At 42.6% G+C, this 21,042-nt stretch overlaps 1 protein-coding gene across 1 annotated transcript in view; it reads right to left on the reverse strand.

Annotated features, from left to right (window-relative positions):
* PRKAA1 (protein kinase AMP-activated catalytic subunit alpha 1) overlaps positions 1–20,548 on the reverse strand; it is a 34,564-nt gene extending 14,016 nt beyond the window's left edge. The window contains exons 1-2 of the mRNA XM_065406145.1: positions 20,419–20,548; positions 2,301–2,442 (exon numbers count right to left, since the gene is read on the reverse strand). Of these exons, the coding sequence (XP_065262217.1) occupies positions 2,301–2,442; positions 20,419–20,548 (272 nt within the window). The remainder of the gene's footprint in view (positions 1–2,300; positions 2,443–20,418) is intronic.
* Positions 20,549–21,042: the final 494 nt, after the last annotated feature.

Consider the following 21,042-nt stretch of genomic DNA (forward strand, 5'->3'; position numbering starts at 1 on the left):
GCACCCACTAAAATAAATAGGACAGTTTACACCTCAGAGCTACTGGTTCAGGTGATCTGAAAACTCAGGCCATGTCCACACTACAAGGGCTATAGCAGCAAGCTATGCTGGCATAACTATGCCAGCATAATCTCATAACGTAGGTACAGCTATTAGCTATTTCACACTCCTTACAAGTATCCATGTCAACCTATGTTTTAAGTGTTGGCCTGGCCTTAGACAGACATCACTGCACCAATTGCACTAGGGTTATGTTTTCAGAGTTAACTTTACAACTGTTACAGCTAGAGCTTTGGGCCTGGTCTACACTCTGAATTTATAGCTATGCTGGTATATCATATGTGAACTCCTCTTCCCCCTACATAGCTCTGCTGGTATAAGCTCTAGTGTAGATGCACTTATACCAGCATAAAAGTGCTTTCGTGGGTATAGCTTATGTCTCCAGGATAACTGGTGTAAAGCTGTGCTGGCAGAAACACATTTATCCCAATACAAGCTGCATCTATACTATGAAGATTTGTATGGCTGTTTTGTATGGCCAGAAAAACTTCCCTAATGTAGACAAGGTCTTACTGTTTTCAAAATATAAAACTCAATTCTGGAAAACATCTGAGACCCTTCATCCTCTGTGCCCACTAGTACTTTATACCCTCTCAGTCTTTTGGGATGTGCCTCACTTTTGGAAACACAATCTTAAACTTATATTCTAGAAACAGTGAGACCAGTTTGTAGAGAAATAAATTTTATATTACAGCACCTTAGCCATGAAATTCTCAACCTTTAACGTGTTGCGATTTTAAGATTTGATCAGCTGAATACATGTTTAGAAGCGGAAAGTTGTGGCCTATTGTTAAGAAGGGTCAAGATCACAACAGAGTATATTTCAAATTAAGGCAAGCAATTACTATTTTTTTTAAAAACAGAGAATTTTAATCATTCTTAGTTGATAAAATAAGCTTGAAACCATACTTGACATGGCAACTAAACACTTGGATGGGGAGAAACATTTAAGACTGAGCAAAAAATGGTTAGGAAAAAAGTTTTATATATTATATAAATCATGATAGTGTTGAACAATTTCTTAGAAATAGGTGTGCACTGCAATCTCAGAGTAAAGAAAAGAGGTTTCAGTTGTCTAAGCTTGCAGTGTTTTGACTGAGGAAGATTTGGATTTGGGGACGAAGGATTTCCCTGTTTGTCTTCATTACAGATGGAACTCTCTGGTTTTTAGGTGTTACCCTAACCCGGCTCCAATATAAAAAGCTTTCCATCCAAGCATAGTGGTGCTTAACACCCGAGCTAACTGGTCCATCCTGGGGTCCAGGCTAAAACCTAAATGCTGCTTACACTCCGACTGGAGCCCACACACATTCCAGGATGGATGCAGGCTAAGCCACTTAAGTGCTGATAGTCCTCCAGTGCCTTCCTCCAACCCCCACTCCCACCTGTGACCAGAATGATAGACAAGTTCTCTCACAATTCACTAGGAGAGAACCAGAGCAGCTCAACTTACTGCAGTGCTAAGTACCAGGGGATATAACCCTACAAGTTTTAATGCCTCATATGAGCAAAAGTACCAGTGTGGATGCCAGTTGACTGCAGGATTGCCCCTCACAGATGAGGCAGGCCAACCCAGGTGCTCATACCTGAAGGCTGATCACTTGAGTTAACTCTGCAGTGAGGACATACCCTTTCAGAGTTCTTCCCCCTTCTATATACTAAAGTCATGTATGCCAGAGATTACTGATTCCCTGGCTCAAAGAAACTTCTAAAGGTCAAACCTACATCTGGATACACCATACTGCACTAAGTAGCATGAAGCTAGAAAAACATTTTAGGGTAGAATAAGTCTGGACCTCCCTATAGAAACTATTCCCCCTCAACTCCACCCCAAATTACTCAGCCATTTTGCAAACAGAAAAATAAGGTCCAATATAACCACTTAATACTAACTAGCAGTTGAGGACAGAAGGGTTATATGTTTATTTCTGTTAGCAATTCCATTTATGAACACTAGCTTACTGATGAGTTTGCAACCAACAAAGATTTAAGGAAAGATATAATCTCTTCACAGAAAATCAATTTCCTTAAAATGCGTTGCAGCAAAAGCACTGGAAAAAATCCCATATATCTGAAATTGGACAGCTGATGGGGGGAGGGGGAAGAGAGAGTTACTGCTCCAATAAAATGTAACATTGCTCTCTACTTTTAAGTTTACACTGTTATATTTGATATTTTATTTTAAGAGTGTTCCAAGACAACAATGCTAATTACAGAGGTAATAAAAATTAAAAACTTACAGTTTAATTATATGTGGATGTCTAAAAAGCTTGAGGTTCTGAATCTCTCTGCGGATTTTTCCTACTACATCAAGGCTGCGAATCTTCTGTCGATTCAATATCTTCACTGCCACTTTGTGCCCAGTCAGCTCATGTTTGCCAACTGCCAGGATGAAGGGAACAGTCAGTCAGGATTGCCAAGCACTCTTCAGAAAAATAAATCTCATTTGGAACCTTTTGTGGTCTGGAAACACCTTAGCAAGATTAGAGTATTCCTCCTATCCCCATTATCCTAGAGAAGGTTATAGGTGAAGTTTTGTTTAGAAGCTCCCCCTCCTCTGTATTTGCAGGGTAAGATAAGGAGTCAAGTAAGAAGTACAAGAACAAACCTATACCCCTAATGCACTAGCTTTGTTTAGTCAGGGATTTTGTGTCTTTCAGGGCCTTGATATTTTTTCATGTGTTCCTGCATTTTTGCTATACCTCAAAGAATAGAATCCTCAACTGAAAGGCTATTTTGTATTCCCACCATTACCCTTCTTGTTAAGCAGGGACCCCATTGGCCTACTGTGCATAAATCACTTAAGCTTTTTGGCTGATTTGCTTGCAGGCCCATACTTCTCTGGAGCTATCAACTTGAAAGTCTGCTCCCCCCACATTCTCCAAGGAATGTTGTTGTTCTGCTACTAATCAGTCTTCGGTTTTTCTCCAATTACTTTCTACATAGAGTTATTGCATACTTTATGCTTCATCAGTTACTTTGAAGGTTTTTTAGCAGTTATTCAATCACAATTACAGTTGGCAATTAAAGTCTATTTAACTACACTTCAGTCCATCTGACTCCATATACAATTTAGAATAGTTATTTTACCACTACTTATTTACAGCACAAAACACACAAATTAGTGGTAACATACATAAAAGAAATATTGGTAAGGTTTTGGGTAATAAAAATAGCCCAACCACCGAGGAATGGTTCAAAAATATGGAAAGTTGTGGTTATGAAAAAGTTAACAAACCAATTACAAACTCGGCAAAAAAGACAGAAGACAGATAACTAAATATCAAAGTAGTTTTTAAAATACTGAGCTTAAAAAATGCTCAACTTTTATTTTAACTGGTAACCCAATATTTTTCCCCCAGTTCAGGTTTAGTAGATAGGACAAAATTATGGTTCAGGTTCAATTTATAATACCAGTTCAAATTGGTTCTCTGGTTCAACTCCCTAATCCTTTGTCAGATTATACTGGATAAATAGTGAGTAGAAGCTATGGGAAAGATTGCAGTATCTCCATCTCCTTTTAATTTATTGAACAAAAACAGCCTGTAAGAATTTGGAAGTTAAACAGTGAAGTTTAATCTTCCTAAATAGCTTATTATTCTAATGTATTGATTAGCCCTTCCCCTAATTCTGCTCCTCAAGTCTTTCTTCCTCTTAGGACTTTTCACCAGCTCTTGCTCCCCATTTCCCTAGATGTTTCCAACAGTTTCTAGAGAGGCCAAGAACTCTTGCACCTAGCACCAGAGTTTCCTTTACACCACATGGTACTTCCCAGTTTTTCAGCTGCTTGCGGTAGAACTTGCATCATAGCACTCGTGAAAATTTCTAGTGACTCAGCTGCTGTTCCCTGACACAGCAGCACCTCCCATATGGTCCAGTAGCTCAGTTAAGTGTGGTGGGCAGCTCTCCCTGGGGTAGGAATAGCAGTAAGATCTTGGTGGTTGGCATTATTACTTCCTGACATCTTAAACACATTACTTTCAAAAGATCAGCTCCTACCTGGTTCCAGCCTCACTGCTCTACCTTTCCTACCTTCTAAAGGGTCTGGTAAGGCTATATCTATACTAAAAGTGGCATGTACAGTACAGGCACTACGCATATATCTACACAATACAGTGAAAGGCTCTGGTGGGGGGAGGCGGCGGGGGGAGGCTTCTGTGGCTCCCTGCTGCTGGAAAAGGCTCTAGCAGGGGCCAGATAATTCAGTTTTATTAATAAACCTGACCTGCTGTGAGATATATTAACCTGTCCCGAAACTGCCTGTATAAGAGTGAATGGATTAATTTTCAAAATCCTTGGAGGCAGGGACTTCAGTGTTTCTACACTTTAAACCATACTATTACTACTTTAGTTACATGGAAGGGTTATTTATAAGAGATTGTGACAGACCATTAAGAAAACCTCAAAGTAGTATTACATATAATACACCTCTACCCCGATATAATGCTGTCCTCGGGAGCCAAAAAAAAAAAAAAAAAAATCTTACCGCATTATAGGTGAAACCGTGTTATATCGAACTTGCTTTGATCCGCCGGAGTGCGCAGCCCTTTCTTCCCCCCCCCGCGAGCACTGCTTTACCACGTTATATCCGAATTTGTGTTATATCGGGTCATGTTATATCAGGGCAGAGGTGTATCTGCTGCATTAGTCAGCAGAGCAGAACCAACATGAAGTATGGAAGCATAACCAGAGCATTAGGACCACAAATGTCAGATGGGAAAGCTTTCCAGGTGTGTAAGCTTTCACCCTGTAAGTGCAGGATCGTTCCCTGTTAGGATATTAACATCTCATCTTGGTCTTGCAAAGACAACTTATACAGCTAATAGGGATGAAAAAAGTTAACTGACCCACAGAGGGAACAGTCCGCTTTCACCCAAGTCTACAATAAAAATGATATAATACAGCAATAAAGAGTCAGAGGAAAATTACAGTTCTTGGAGCATTTGTCCACAAAGATCCTACTATAGGTTGTCCATCAACCTTTTAGCCAGCAGTGTCCACTGAGGCTGTGCACATATCTCACAACAAGGTGTTATTGGGGTTCAATTATTCTATTGAAATGTCCTCCGATAACCCAGGCTCAATCAAAAATAGATCAGCACAATGCAGAAAGGTCATTACTTTATAGGGAGAACAGTTTCACAGCACTTACATCTTTCAGTCTGTCCCAAAGTGCAAGCTCAACTCTATTCATATATATTCTCCAGTTTAAAACAGACAAGATTTTAATACATTATCCAAGATTTACACACCAGTTCTTATCGGTTTCTTATCTTGTTTTGAAATTAGCTCTCCAAAAGTCAAAGCTTATCTGCACTAGCTGTAACTTGGTACAGCATGCATGTTGGTTAAGCAACAAGATCTTTTATCTTATCCTATCTTTCTGGTATGTTTCTGCAACTAGCACAGAAATTACATTTTACATTTCCCCTCAGTTAAACAACTTAACAAGAGAAAGAGACATTCTTGGAAAAACTTAACATTAGCACAACTCATAGCTAAACAATTTAACGTAGATCTATCACATTTTCAGAATGTTTTGTACCTTATTTGCTTACTACTAAATACTTTATTTTCTTAGTTGCACAACACACCTTAGCCAGTCAAATAAGTAGTTACAACAATAAAACAATTCACATTTTTGGTGAATATCTCTCCTTCCAGCCCTTAGTACAATTCCATTCCTTATCTGGTAAAACTACCAATGCAGCATTACATTAACTGTAGCTTTACAAGCTAGAAGATACAAGTTTTCCACTTCACTTATGGCCTAGCCATAAAGCATAATGAGACTCTGATCAGTATTGTCAACAGTATAAAGAGAAAGACATCCCCAACTGCCACTACCACCTGAGTCCCCAATGTTGCGTTTCCCCATAGCTCTTAGATAGTTTAGGATTATAATTAGCTTAGTGTTGTTTGATAAATTAAAGCCAATTGGGCTAAAAAAAAAACCACCTCAAAATCAAATGTTATTCCTCAGTGGATCTACTCCTCAGTACCAAGGCATGACTAATGGTGCAGAGCAAGTTCTCAGACTTTATAATGTGCCCTGTATCAGAGGCTGCTGTAACTGTTAATATACACACTGATGCTTGGTTGGTTTGTCTAGGGATGTGACTCTTCCAATGTGCCATTTGTAGATTCTCTCCCTTCCCTCCCCCGCACCCCCAAATGCCCACAGATGGGTTGTTCTCCCCCCCCCCCCCCAAATGCACACAGATGGGTTGTGATGCATGTGAAAAAATATTTTAGATGGAGAAATCTATGCAGTGTGTCTGTCTCAAAGGAGCAGCTGTTGTCTGCTGTGAAACCAACTTCAAGTGCCCCAACTACATGGATGTCACTCCAGAAAATAAAATCTGCTAGTCAAGAAACCTCTGGCTGCTGGGAAACAGAGTTCACCATCCCTCCTTGGTCAGGTAGTAGCTCCTGCTGCCTAAGACAGGAAAGATCACAGATCTCCTGGTGGAGCTTAGAACCAAGCCAAGAGGAGAAAAAAGGTTCATCGTGCTCATGTACCAAAATCAACCCCTTCGAAATCACATTGGCACAGAGAGCCTAAGACAGAGATCGCATCTCTTACCTTTTGTACCACTTCCTGCTTCATCAGTGATCAGCATCACCTCCTTGACAACATCGTCATCTGCACAATTGGCCTCAGTTACCAGCACTGCAGTCTGATAAGACTTTTTCCAAGAATGTACTTCCAGTACTGATGGTCCTGGTTCTGCCTTCATCTACTAAAGCTGAATTTACGTCATAGGTGGACATTATGATCACTGATGAACCAGAGTCTTCATTGTTGGACACATCTCTTATCACGTGTTCAGGGTTCTGTTGGTATGGGAACCTAGAGGTACCAAACATAAATCCCTCCCTGTCCAGTCTCATCAGTATGGGTAGCTCCCTCACAGGCTTTAAAAATCAGAGACTTTTCTGGTTTCTACTCCACAGATTCCTCTAATGGAGGTGCAGGTGCTTTACTTTTCAGTATCCTCTGATCCTCATGATAGGAGTGCCTAGGAGGAATTTGCCCTAACACAGACTATTTCGTGAGAGTGCTCCTGTCAGAAGTTCTCAGCACAAGCCTCATGCTCCAGAGAGGTCTCCAACTCCATGGTTTCCTCTATTGTGGCACTCTATGTTCTTCCTTTATGGGAAACTGATCCAGCCCTATTAATCTCAGAATCTCATAGCCTCTACTGCTTCTTCCTTATTCTACTTCAAGGTCCAATAGTAAGATTGCCTCCTCCTAAAAGTTCTGCTAGGGAACCTCAATCTGTCCATCAGAAATAACCACAACCTGCAGACCACAATCATCTTAGTGAAGAGGAAGACCTTGTGGAAGAATATGAGGCTCAACCGGGGTCTCTGCTCAAAGCCTCCTCCTCACCTGATGAGGGTATGACTCCTTATAAGTACATCAACTATAGACAATTTCAGGACCTTCCCGGGCCTTCTTAAAAGAACGGCAAAAACCTCTGAGATCCCCATGAAATTTTACAAGAGAAATCAACTAAATTTGACATTCTACATCTGAGCATACTTACCATACTGGGTCCTGCAGGTGAGAGAAATCAGAAGACAGGCATTCTCCTGTCTAAGGATCTTGCTAGAGCTTAGATGTTGGATACCTGGAGTGAGGTAGTGTGTTATGCCCAAAGGCAGAAACAAGTGCATAGGGAACTTTTACAACAAAACTTTAGGCACCTAAACCCTTTGTAGATCTGGGCCAAGGAGCCCAAGAAAATGTATCCCCTGGGGAGGAAAGTTTACTTTTCTGCTAGTTTGCAGATTCATAGAGTCAGTTATCAAGACTTACTGGCCAAGTAGAATTACATACAATGGGACAAAGTTTTGCAGCTACCTGAGAAATTTCTTTCAGAAGGCCCATTGGTGGCAATAACCATTTTGCAGGTCTCGTGGAATACCTCCAACACTGCAACCAGATCAATGGCCACTGTGGTCACTATGAGAAGACCATTCTGGATGCAGTTATCAGGTATTCCAAAAGAGGTTTAGGCCACTAGGGAAGATTTGCCTTTTGAGTGCCGTGCCATGCCATGAGGAGTATAAAAATATTGCTCAGGCATGCAGGAGTGAAATCAGGAAGGCCAAATCACACTTGGAGTTGCAGCTAGCAAGAGACATTAAGAGTTTCTTCAGGTATGTTAACAAGAAGAAAGTCAAGGAAAGTGTGGCCCCCTTACTGAATGAGGGAGGCAACCTAGTGACAGAGGATGTGGAAAAAGCTAATGTACTCAATGATTTTTTTGCCTCTGTCTTCACAAACAAGGTCAGCTCCCAGACTGCTGCACTGGGCAGAACAGTATGGGGAGGAGGTGACCAGCACTTTGTGGAGAAAGAAGTGGTTCGGGACTATTTAGAAAAACTGGACGAGCACAAGTCCATGGGGCTGGATGCGCTGCATCCGAGGGTGGTAAAGGAGTTGGCGGATGTGATTGCAGAGCCACTGGCCATTATCTTTGAAAACTCATGGCGATCGGGGGAGGTCCCGGATGACTGGAAAAAGGCTAATGTAGTGCCCATCTTTAAAAAAGGGAAGAAGGAGGATCCAGGGAACTACAGGCCAGTCAGCCTCACCTCAATTCCTGGAAAAGTCACGGAGCAGGTCCTCAAGGAATTAATTCTGAAGCAGGAAAGTGATCAGGAACAGTCAGCATGGATTCACCAAGGGCAAGTCATGCCTGACTAACCTAATTGCCTTCTATGAGGAGATAACTGGCTCTGTGGACGAGGGGAAAGCAGTGGATGTGTTATTCCTTGACTTTAGCAAAGCTATTATACAGTCACCCACAGTATTCTTGCCAGCAAGTTAAAGTAGTATGGGCTGGATGAATGGACTATAAGGTGGATAGAAAGCTGGCTAGATCGTCGGGCTCAACGGGTAGTGATCAATGGCTCCATGTCTAGTTGGCAGCCGGTTTCAAGCAGAGTGCCCCAAGGGTCGGTCCTAGGGCCGGTTTTGTTCAATATCTTCATTAATGATCTGGAGGATGGCGCGGACTGCACTCTCAGCAAGTTTGCAGATGACACTAAACTGGGAGGAGTGGTAGATACGCTGGAGGGTAGGGACCAGATACAGAGGGACCTAGACAAATTGGAGGATTGGGCCAAAAGAAACCTGATGAGGTTCAACAAGGACAAGTGCAGAGTCCTGCACTTAGGACGGAAGAATCCCATTCACTGTTACAGACTAGGGACCGAATGGCTAGGAAGCAGTTCTGCAGAAAAGGACCTAGGGGTTACAGTGGACGAGAAGCTGGATATGAGTCAACAGTGTGCCCTTGTTGCCAAGAAAGCTAATGGCATTTTGGGCTGTATAAGTAGGGGCATTGCCAGCAGATCGAGGGATCGTTCCCCTCTATTCGACATTTGTGAGGCCTCATCTGGAGTACTGTGTCCAGTTTTGGGCCCCACACTACAAGAAGGATGTGAAAAAATTGGAAAGAGTCCAGCGGAGGGCAACAAAAATGATTAGGGGGCTGGAGCACATGACTTATGAGGAGAGGCTGAGGGAACTGGGATTGTTTAATTTGCAGAAGAGAAGAATGAGGGGGGATTTGATAGCTGCTTTCCACTACCTGAAAGGGGGTTCCAAAGAGGATGGATCTAGACTGTTCGCAGTGGTACCAGATGACAGGACAAGGAGTAATGGTCTCAAGTTGCAGTGGGGGAGGTTTAGGTTGGCTATTAGGAAAAACTTTTTTACTAGGAGGGTGGTGAAGCACTGGAATGGGTTACCTAGGGAGGTGGTGGAATCTCCTTCCTTAGAGGTTTTTAAAGTCAGGCTTGACAAAGCCCTGGCTGGGATGATTTAGTTGGGAATTGGTCCTGCTTTGAGCAGGGGGTTGGACTAGATGACCTCCTGAAGTCCCTTCCAATCCTGATATTCTATGATCCTATGACATTTAATTTTAAAACTGATGAGATACTGCACATGCTGAAGAATTACAGTCTGACATTCCAATTTCTGGATCTATGCCATCTCAGGAGAGAAAACAAACATTTTTTCACTTTTTAAGGCATAGGCCTCAGTCTTCCTCATACCTGTATCAGAGAGCTAGAGATTTTTCAAGGAAGAGACCTCATTTCCAGAAAAAGAATTCCTCTTTGACTATGCACTCTTCATCAAGTCTAATCACAGAGGATCTTTACACCCCTTCTTTCCTGTTTTTGTTTTTTTTTGGGGGGGGGGGGGAGAGCAGGTATATAGGTTGCAATTACCTACCACCAATGGGTCTTAAAAGTTGTACAGAAAGAATTTCAGTCTCTGACAGCTCCACATCCCCATACCTCTTCAGGAAACACTCTGCTGAATGCAGAGAAAGATACTTTGATTAGGTGTAGTGAAGGAAGCACCAACAGTTTCTTAACAATGGTTTCCACTCTCACTACTTCCTCATCCTGAAGAAGAAAGGTGGATGGTGGCCAATTTTAGATCTGTCATGTAAAGTTTCAGATGGTCATCCTTTCCTTCATAATCCCTTCCCTAGATCCCACAAACTGATTTGCAACTCTCAACTTATAAGACTCGTACTTCCATGGTCAATTCATCCAGCACACAGGAAGTATCTAGGATTCACAATCAACGGACTTCATCTTCAGTTCAGAGTCATTCCATTCACCCTGTCAACAGCTCCAAGGGCATTGATCCATAAATGAGCTCCTATTACAGTCAGGCATTTGGTAAGAACAGAGGTCTTGTCTTCTTATCTGAACATATGGCTGATCAGAGGTCAGGTCAACAAGGGCGTTTGCAGTTCCTCAACTGTTTTCCAAGGTAGGCCTCAGGATCAACCAAGTCAAGTCTACCTCACTCCTACTCAATCCACAGAATTCATAACAGCAATCCTAGATTCCAGGCCAGCAAGAGTGTTCCTTCAGAATTTTTCAACATAAATCACATCACTGATCACATTCAGTCTCCCTCAACTAAGGATTTGTCTCAGCCTGCTGCATTGTACGGCACCCTATTATGTAATTATGTGACTATATGCACGGCTACATCTCTGGTCCCTTCACTTTTGGCTGAGGACATTTCATGTGTCAAATAGACACACAAATTCCTCACAAGGTGCCGTCATCTCTCCTTATTGGATGGCTCCTCCAAGTGTCTGCCAAGGTGTTCTGTTTCATGTACCATCCCCTTCAAAGACTCTGGTGACAGACATTCCCGAGATGAGTTTGGAGAACTCCCCAAACACAAGGCATATGGTCCCAAGCAGAGTCTCAATTGCACAAAAATGTACTGTATTTCAGGGGAGTTAAGTCTAGCTTGCAAGGCACTTCTGCCCCTCATTCAGAGCACCACTATTCAAACTCTGTCAGACAATACAATTGCTATGCACTACATAAGCAGATAATCACTGTTATGTCATACAGCAATTTATCTCTGAGACCAGTATCCTATACTGGATCAACCCAATAGCTCTTCACTTTCTGGGTACACAAAACAATATGGCAAATCACCAAAGCAGAAAAAGTTACCACAAATGGGAGTTGCAAAGTTCAGTTCTGATTATGAATCAGGTACTCCAAAAGTGGGATCTTCCTTCGATAGGCCTGCTTGCTACCAACACGAATGTGATGCATCCAATGTTCAGCTCTGGGGAGGAGTAAATCTGAGTTCTAGAGCAGATACATTTCTGATCCAACAGAACAATCATCTGCTTTATGCCTTTTCTCCCATTCCATTAATCCCCGGAGTTCTAAGAAAACTTCACCAAGACAAGGCTTGGATGATAATGATGGCCCCAGCCTGAACATGCCAGTTCTGGTATTCCAACCTGAGACATCTACCAATCAATCCACCTCTTCCACTTCTAGATCTACCAGGCATCATTTCCCAGAGCTAAGGCCCTGTACTTCATCCAATCCAGAGTCTACAGCACGGAATCGTGCAGCCTGAGTTCTGTGGAGAGATCATGGTTGGCAGCTATACAAAAGATTTGGATTCAAAGTAGAAAAAGTTTCAGAGTAGCAGCCGTGTTAGTCTGTATCCGCAAAAAGAACAGGAGTACTTATGGCACCTTAGAGACTAACAAATTTATTAGAGCATAAGCTTTCGTGGGCTACAACCCGAAGAAGTGGGTTGTAGCCCACGAAAGCTTATGCTCTAATAAATTTGTTAGTCTCTAAGGTGCCATAAGTACTCCTGTTCTTTTTAAAGTAGAAAAAGTCCTTTATTAGAAAGATCAAACAAAGAGGAAATGTTTTTTCTTTGTGGTCTATTCAGAATAATGCACAAAGCCCAGACTCTCCTATATCAATCATCCTCGATTATTCATCTTTAAGACATGTTGAGCTTTCAATTAGCTCTGTTAGGGTCCACCTGGCTGCTATTTCACTTTATCCTCCACCAGTGGATGGTCACTCCATTTTTTCTCAACCTGCAGTATCTAGATTTATAAGAGGCCTGACTGATGTGTTGCCACCAAATGAGCTATTTCCCACTTGGAACTTGAATACAGTACTCCCATATTTGATGGGCCAGCCATTTTCACCAATGGCAATGTTTTGTTTCCCCTTTCTGTTAAGACAGTGTTCCTAGTTGCTATCACCTTGACTTGCAGGTGGGAAGGAATTCAAGCATTAATGGTAGGGTAGCCATATATCATTTCATAAAGACAGTTACACTCAAACTGCACCAAAATGCTTGCCCTAAGCAGTTTAAAAAACTTTCATACCAACCAGTTTATACACCTAAGAGTGTTTTCTCCTAAACCACATAATTCTCTTGCAGAGAAGAAAGTCCACACACAAGATGTACGTAGGTCTATGCCCTTTTATCTTTGTAGAAAAATATTTTCACAAGTCACCTAGACTTTCTGTGGCTTTTGTTAGTAAGTTTAAGTGAGACTTTCAAAATGGGTTACAGACTGCATTAAGATGGCTTATTCCGAACAAACTTGCTATTCCATCTTGAGTTAAGGTTTACTCCACTAGGGCCCAGTCAATATCTGTGGCTTGTTAAAGAGGAATCACTATTCCCAAATATTTGTAGAACAGCTACCTGGAATTCAGTTCATACAAGTAGTCCCTATCCACTGTCACAGCTTCTAGATCAGATGCCCAGTTTGGCAAGGCTCTTCTACACTCAGATAAGATAAGGATGCCAATCACCCACAATGGGATCCATGTGGATAAATACTCAAAGACTACTTAACATATTGTTAACAGTTCTTTAAGATGCCTTTGTCCACGTGGATGCCATGACCTGCCCTCTTTCCCTGCTGATATGGAGATATTACTTGGATTTCTGTGTTAGTGAAGGAATCCAGTGGCTATTGGGGCTATTCCCAGGGGCATGAGTGTGTATAGGCAGCTCCAATGGACAATGCTGGCTAAGAGGTTCCAGGAGTACACACCTATAATGGGATGTTTATGGACAAAAGCATCTTGAATAACTTTTTACTGTAAGGTACTTAACTTCTTTTTATGAGTTAGAACATTGTTTCAAGTTTCTTAAACTCAATGTAGATATCCAAAGAACCAAAATCTCACTGAAAAGAGGATCCTAAGGAGGAAATTAGGCAACAGTGAGCTTTTCAAATGTCATGAAACTTTAACTGTTCTGGTGCTAGTACACACCCAATGTTTTCCGTTATGAACACTAATATTTTGTTTGACTGTAAAAAGTTACCTACCCTACAAAAGGAAAATTCAGAAATGCTGCTGTAAGGGACTGGCTATAACAGATTGTTCAGGGCTCAAAAAGTATCCCATAATGCTGAATCTGAATTGTGAGCAGAAATGTTCTTTATCGTTGCCAACCAAAAAAATCCATTCCTTCACCTGGTTGTGCAGTTTTTAATCAGTAAAGGGGATATGTTTTTCTATCCATGTATCTCCAATAAGACTCAATTTATGCAACTGATCTTCCTTTCTTGTTTGTAGAAAACACAGAAGATTGTGCACTATTGATAAACTAAAAGACAAACAGTAACAGAGGAGCTGGAACAATTTATATAGTGGGGGTGCTCAGAGCCACTGAACCAAACTGTAAACCCTGCATATGATTAAACCACTTCAAGCCAGGGGTTCAGCAGCATCCCCAGTACCTCTAGTTCCAGCACCTATGAACAGTAAAATGAAATAGTTATTTACTATTTCTAAGAGGAAGATAGTAAATTAGCTTAATTTCAAACCATGGCTAAGGTACTTCCTGTCCTCAAGCCAAAATGTTGCAAGGAGTTCAAGGCAACGGACAGGCAAAATAGACCAGTCTCATTGGTGACAGATTGTTGGTTATTTTACAGATCCAGTTTCTGAGATGAATTCAAAGCAAAACCTTAGAGCCCAAAATATTGTCTAGATTTCTGTAGGAAAGTGAAAAGGGGCAGGTGGAGTATTTTCTTACTTAAAGTTATTCAAGACATACTGAGTAAGGACAAGCATGTAATGGAACAGAAAATGGAAACACTTTCCACTGATAACAAGACCAAAGTTTCACCTACCTTTAGTATCCTTTTAAAAGGCATACTAGTTTCAATATACCCATTAGTCCTCCCAGACAAGGGCTGCTACAGAAAGCATTTTCTTCTCGGGTTAATGTGCCATTCAACCTATGGGGGCTAGAAGCTTTAACAATTGTCTGCATGCACCAAGACATGCTGAGGGGACTGTTCTACACAGTATTTATGTGCCTTGATCACAGAAATAGAAGGCAAGCGAAATGGAAGACGGCATCCTGTGCATGGGACCTGACTACCTCTAAAGTAAAGGCTGACCCTTTAAGAGATCCCTGGTCCTCAACCTAAAATGCAAAAAAGCACTGTTTTTATCTGAAAATGAGTTCTCACAGATTCATAGATTCCAAGGCCAGAAGGAACCATTGTGATAATTTAATCTGACCTTCTATCTAACACAGGACATAGAACTTCCACAAAATAATTCCTAGATCATATCTTTCAGAAAAACATCCAATCTTCATTTAAAAACCATCAGTGATGGAGAATCCACCACAACCCTCAGTAAATTGTTCCAATGGTTAATTACTCTCACCGTTAAAAATTTGCACCTTATTACCAGTTTGAATTGGTCTAGCTTCAACTTCCAGCCATTGGGTTGTATTAAGTATTCAGTGTAACAGAGAAGGTAGAGACCACTATTAAATATTTGTTGCCTGTGTAGACACTTATAGACAATCAAGTCACCCCTTATCCTTCTCTTTGTTACGCTAAATGGATAGTTTTCAAGGAGCTCAATCAACAAGTTTTCTAATCCTTTAATCATTCTCATGGCTCTTCTCTGAACCCTTTCCAATTTATCAACATCCTTCTTGAATTGTTGGCACCAGCACTGGACACATTATTCATGTGATTGAACTTAAAAACATGAGTAATACTAAATATATAGTTTCCTTGAGGGGAAATGGAGAACAATTAGGTTCACAATAAAATTTTACTTTCCTAAACTCAAAATTCTGATTCCATCTACATGCTTAACATTTTCCATATAAGAGTGACTCCAGCTACTGCAGGCATCTTCAATTGTACAGATGTTTATGTCCATCACTGAGACTTTGCAGGACCAGCCATTTATTTGCAGAGAGGTCCAGGGAAGCCACAATTTGACTTACCCCCCCCCCCCAAGCTCTAAAAAACAACTGAGGAGGGGCCACTTATTTAAATGGTCCCTCCTAAATTGATGCTATGGGCAGTCACTTAGGCACACAACCCAACAAAGTCCCACTTCGTGTGTCTCTACGCCGTATGCTTCTTTTGGCAGCATGTAGTATACCTTTCCATGTAGCCCCCATTAACACCTACATAAATAGAAGTGTAGACGGTGAGGCATGTCTTAGCCAAATAAAGACATGTCTGATGGTGTTGGTATGTACATGTACATACCCTACATGGCTCTCTACTTGCCCATAGCCTAAGCCATGCTTCCATGTCTACCCTGCTATTTTTAGCAATGTAGTGTCCTGCTGCTGGAGTCTTTCCCCGGGAAAGATTCCAGCAGTGGGAAAAGGCTCTGGCAGGGAAGAGACAGTGCAGAAAGACCCTGGCAGCTCCCTGCTGTCTGGAGCCATTCACCACCATTTAGAAAAAGACTCCAGCCGAAGTGTGTGAGGGGAAACGTTAGCAGCGCCTTTCCTTGCTGTTGGGAGTCCTTTCCCACCATGGGGAAAGCCTCCGGCAGCAGGGAGGGAAGGCACAGTGAAAGGCTTTGGCAGAAGGGAGCTCCTGACCCCTTTCCCCACTGAAACATGTAGCTACACAACACAGCATGGATGCACTGTGCTCTTCACTACGGCATGTAGCTACACATACACTACATGACCCCAGAAGTGGGGTATAGCTTAGATGTAGCCCTAGTTGAACTTTATACTCTTCAAAGCTAGAATTATTTTATCATTCCTAAAAAACATTTTAAATCATAGGCAAAAGAGAATCAAACATGCAATAAGCTGTCAAGTGCATCAGTAGTAGCTTGGTTTGTTTTTTAAGCTGCAAGATCAGCAACTATACTGATGGATCATCTCTACTTATGGCTAAAGTCAGTAGCATACATTTGCTAGTGTTTATCTGCAAAAATTTACATCAAGTAGTTTATTCACAGTAATCACAATTTATCAAGCTTCATAAGCCAGGCTGGAATGCCAATGTGGAAATTTTTAGAAAACAGATTTAGCCTAGACTGCAGTCTGCATAATGAAGCTGTTCTGTCAACATAAGCTAAACCTGTTTTCAAGTTACCTAGAAGAGAAAACGGTCAAGATTGAAGGTTGTTTTATCACACTGTAGCTTGAGTTTGCTTATTTTGACAAGTAAAGAATCTAAGTTTAGAATATCTTTGATTCCTCTTAAAAATAGAAGTTAAACAAATTCATACATATTAAAATAAGTCATAAGTGAAAGCCATGCACACGTCTTTGCTGAGCAACCACATTATTTGACCACTTTATCATCTCTTCCACACTTCCTTATTTTCTGGTTTGGTCATATGCAATAATTTTATTGTTAAGTGCTTCAGGACAGACATATTTGGGCATTTTACACAGACTAAGATTTCCAGCACTATTTTGGGCATTGGAATAGACAAAAAAGTGCACTATTTTATCTTTAGAGTTTACTTTTGTCTCGTATGTATCTAGAAAGAAGTTTCCTCTACACTACTTCCTATAAGTTTATTACTTTTTTTAAAATGGAGGGAAAAAGTCTTATGAAGAATCTTGCTTCCCTAACTGCATTTGGAAATGTGAACTTTTTACCTTTCCAAGTTTCCAGTTGGAATCAGTACCAATTTAGGATGCAAGATTTTAAATTGGCAGGGGGGGGAAAAAAAACCTAGATTAAGGCAAGCTCCTTTACTAGATACATTTTTTTTTTAAACAAACTATGTTGAGTCCTATTAAATACATTTATGCCAAAATGTTTGCTTAACAAAAGGGAAACTAGTTTTTAAATTCTAGCTTTACTATTCTCTTGGTTTCTCACCATTATAGTATTTCAACCTTGACTGCAGATTCCTGAAAAATGCAACAGTAAAAGCATTCCTCCCAGAGCATGATGGACTTGGAAGCCAAGGGTCCACCACACTTACTGCCTAGCATAGTGGCTCTCAAGCTGCCACTTGGGGCTGCCTTTATCAATATACGAAATATCCATTTTCAAGAAAGTAATTATTCCTGTTTGTTGAAGCCAAGTCCAGATTTGGGGGTTCCATAAGACTTTCTGATCATCTTAAAACCTCTCAACACAGTGCACAATTTAGGCCTTTATCATGGGCTTTAATGTATATTCAATTATGATCAAATTTGTTGATGACACCAAAGCTGGAGACACAACATGACACAGAATGACAGAACCAAACAGCAAAGTGAACCAGAGGTGGGGGGAGTAAGGCAGAGGAAATCACTGAAGGCTGCAGCCCAACAAGGGGAGATTTGCTACTATAAGTGACAAATTTTATATGCATTTAAAGCTGGCTAATATTTTCCAACACAATATTTTTTGTAGTGCAAACAAAGCCACATGCACATGAACACAGAATCTCATTCAAGAATCTTGCCCTTCTTAAAAGATTCCCCTTCCCCCTCCCAACCCCCAAAACTTATCTTTTCAAACTCAGCTCTGAGGGGAGATTTTTAATTTACACATCCACAATACATAGAATATCGGAGTTGGAAGGGACCTCAGGAGGTCATCTAGTCCAACCCCCTGCTCAAAGCAAGACCAATCCCCAGACAGATTTTTGCCCTAGATCCCTAAATAGCCCCGTCAAAGACTGAACTCACAACCCTGGGTTTAGCAGGCCAATGCTCAAACCACTGAGCTATTCCTCCCCCCATGAACAGGACTCTCACATATTTTAAGATATTGAGGATGTTGGGGTCTAGTGGATTCAGCACAGGAAGTCCTAATCTCAGAGCTCTAATATTAGCTAGGTCATTAAGGGTATGTCTACATAGCAAATGGTGGTGTGACTGTAGCACAGACAGGCATATCCACACTTGTTTTAATCTAGTAGCCCACGTAGCAATAATAGTGAGGAAGTGGCAGCACAAACTTCAGTGCAGGTTAGCTGCCCAAGTACAAACCAGGGATCTGAGGTACTACTTTGGTTGCTAGCCCACATTGCCGCATCTTCACTACTATTGTGGTTAATTTGCTGTGTAGACATACCCAAGGCCATACAATGAGTTAGGAAACATCAAAACTTTTCTATGCCTCCATTTCCCCATTTGTAAACTGGGGAAACTTCCTGCCTTACAAAGCTGCTGAACATGACTGTTTATGCAGCACTTTACATTGTCAAAGTTTCATTTTAAGTACTTTGGTGGCAATATCACAAAAAGAAGTACAAAAACTACATTAATGTTAACTTTGATATTTTTATTGCATAAATCAGAATATTCTAAATACAAGTATGGTTACAGTCACTCTTCTGAAGACAGCGACAAAGAGTCCTGTGGTACCTTATAGACTAACAGACGTACTGGAGCATAAGTTTTCATGGGTGAATACCCACTTTGTCAGATGAATGTGACGAAGTGGGTATTCACCCACAAAAGCTTATGCTCCAATACGTCTGTTAGTCTATAAGGTGCCACAGGACTCTGTCGCTTTTTACGGATCCAGACTAACACGGCTACCCCTCTGATACTCTTCTGAAGATGTGATACTGAATTTCAGCAAGTAAGTTTTCTTAAGTAGGTGTTTTTTTTGTTGTTTTTTTTTGGGGGGGGGAGCTATTCCTTCTCCTCTAAACAATGGTTACTTCTTGTTCTAAGACAATAGGACCCACCCATTGTCAAAGTCAGCAAATTCAATTGTTGTTTCCCGCAAATGCTTACAACATAGCAGAGGCCATTTCCACACCACTGTCTACTGCAGATAATTTCAAAAAGCATTGCACTGATTTCATTATTTTTCCATGCCGTAACTACATTACTGAAGCTGGAACCTAGATGTTTAACTGAGGTCTAACTGAAATGCCAGTCTCACATGTGTCCACCTTCCACAGATGTCCCAATGAAATATCACCCCTGCACTCAAGAGTGGTCTCTGACCCAGCTATCTGTCCTTCCACTGAGAGCTGAAGTCCCAGGAACTTCAGGTTAACAGTCTTTGCTTGGTTTTGCTTTACCAGCCTCTCTCACTGGTTCTGGATTAAACTTCAGGACCCCGTTAAAACGCAGGAATTGCCATGCCAAACCCGATGATTCAGCGAACCCAATATCCTGTCTGAAACCGAGGCCTAGCCAACACCGGGAAAAGGACTGTTAAACCGTGGGGAGTTCACTGTGATTAGTGCACATGATCAAGCACAGCCCTGATCGCCTTCATCATCCTCGCCAGTGCCAGTGGAGGTGCGATTCCTGTCTATCGGACTGGGCAGTTGTTGGCTGAAAGGTGCAACTGCTGCCCGGCAGATAACTGGGCTCCAGGGCTGCGCGCTGCTGCAGCACCGTTATGATAAAGGCAGGCACATGTCAGGAGCAAACCAGGGACTCCGGGAGAGCCCGAGCGAAGCCGAACAAGGCGCCCGAGCTGCTCGGTACGTGCCCAGGCCGCATGGCAGCCAGGCCCTCCGGGCGCTCGCCGCTACGCCTCAGGCTCCACCCGCTCGGGCACGGCTCTCCAGCACAGGCCACCCGGCGCTGAGGCCGGAGGGGAGCGGGACTGGGGAGGGGGAGGCGCCAGCCCGCAAGGTTGCTGCGGCGTGTACACAGAGCAGGGGACGAGAAGGACCCAGCTCCCTCAGGCCGGCGGGAGGGGTGAACGGCCCCAGCTCCCGCAGGCCAGAATCTGCAGCCCACCCCGCCCCGCGGGGAACGGGCAGCAGGTCCCCCGGCCCCTCGGGGGGGTCTCCGGCTCTCACCCTTGACTTTGCCGAAGGTGCCCACACCCAGCGTGTCCCCCAGGATGTAGTGCCCGATCTTCACCCGCCCGTGATCATGTTTCTGTTTATCCGCCGCCGCCATCTTGAGCCAGGAGCCGAGTCTGCGCATAGCGATAGCCCAGAGAGCTACAGGGGCTCGGGGGAGGAGCAAACACGCAGCGCCCGCCCGCACCGAAACCCGGAAGCGGGCCTACGGCCGGACAGCAGTCACTTATCTCCTTCCGCAGGGGCAAACCACTGCGGCTTTCCGGGGTGGTTCTGGAATCATCTAACTGTGCACCTGGCGGGGGCGTGGCGCAGGTGGGCAGCTGCAGGGCTCGCGCGGCGGGGGGTTCTGAGACGTGTTTCCCGGGCTGCTGCTCCGTCCTGGTCCTGTAGTTGCCCACGGCTGGGACATTCAAGGGGACAGATGGGGGAGGAGAAAAGGGTGCCCATCTCAGACAACCTTCCCTGCCACCTTGCAAAGGTGAGTCTACAGGTGGGGGGAAAGCTGAATGAAAGGGGGCAGTCACTGGAAGGTCTGGAGTGAGGAAGGCAGGGTGTTAAGTTGTGATGTTAAATTATAACAGGCTTGATGAAGCCTCTCTTTTAAGTGCACATGTT

Source organism: Emys orbicularis, chromosome 6 (assembly GCF_028017835.1).
Source record: "Emys orbicularis isolate rEmyOrb1 chromosome 6, rEmyOrb1.hap1, whole genome shotgun sequence".
NCBI classification, from domain to species: Eukaryota; Metazoa; Chordata; order Testudines; family Emydidae; genus Emys; species Emys orbicularis.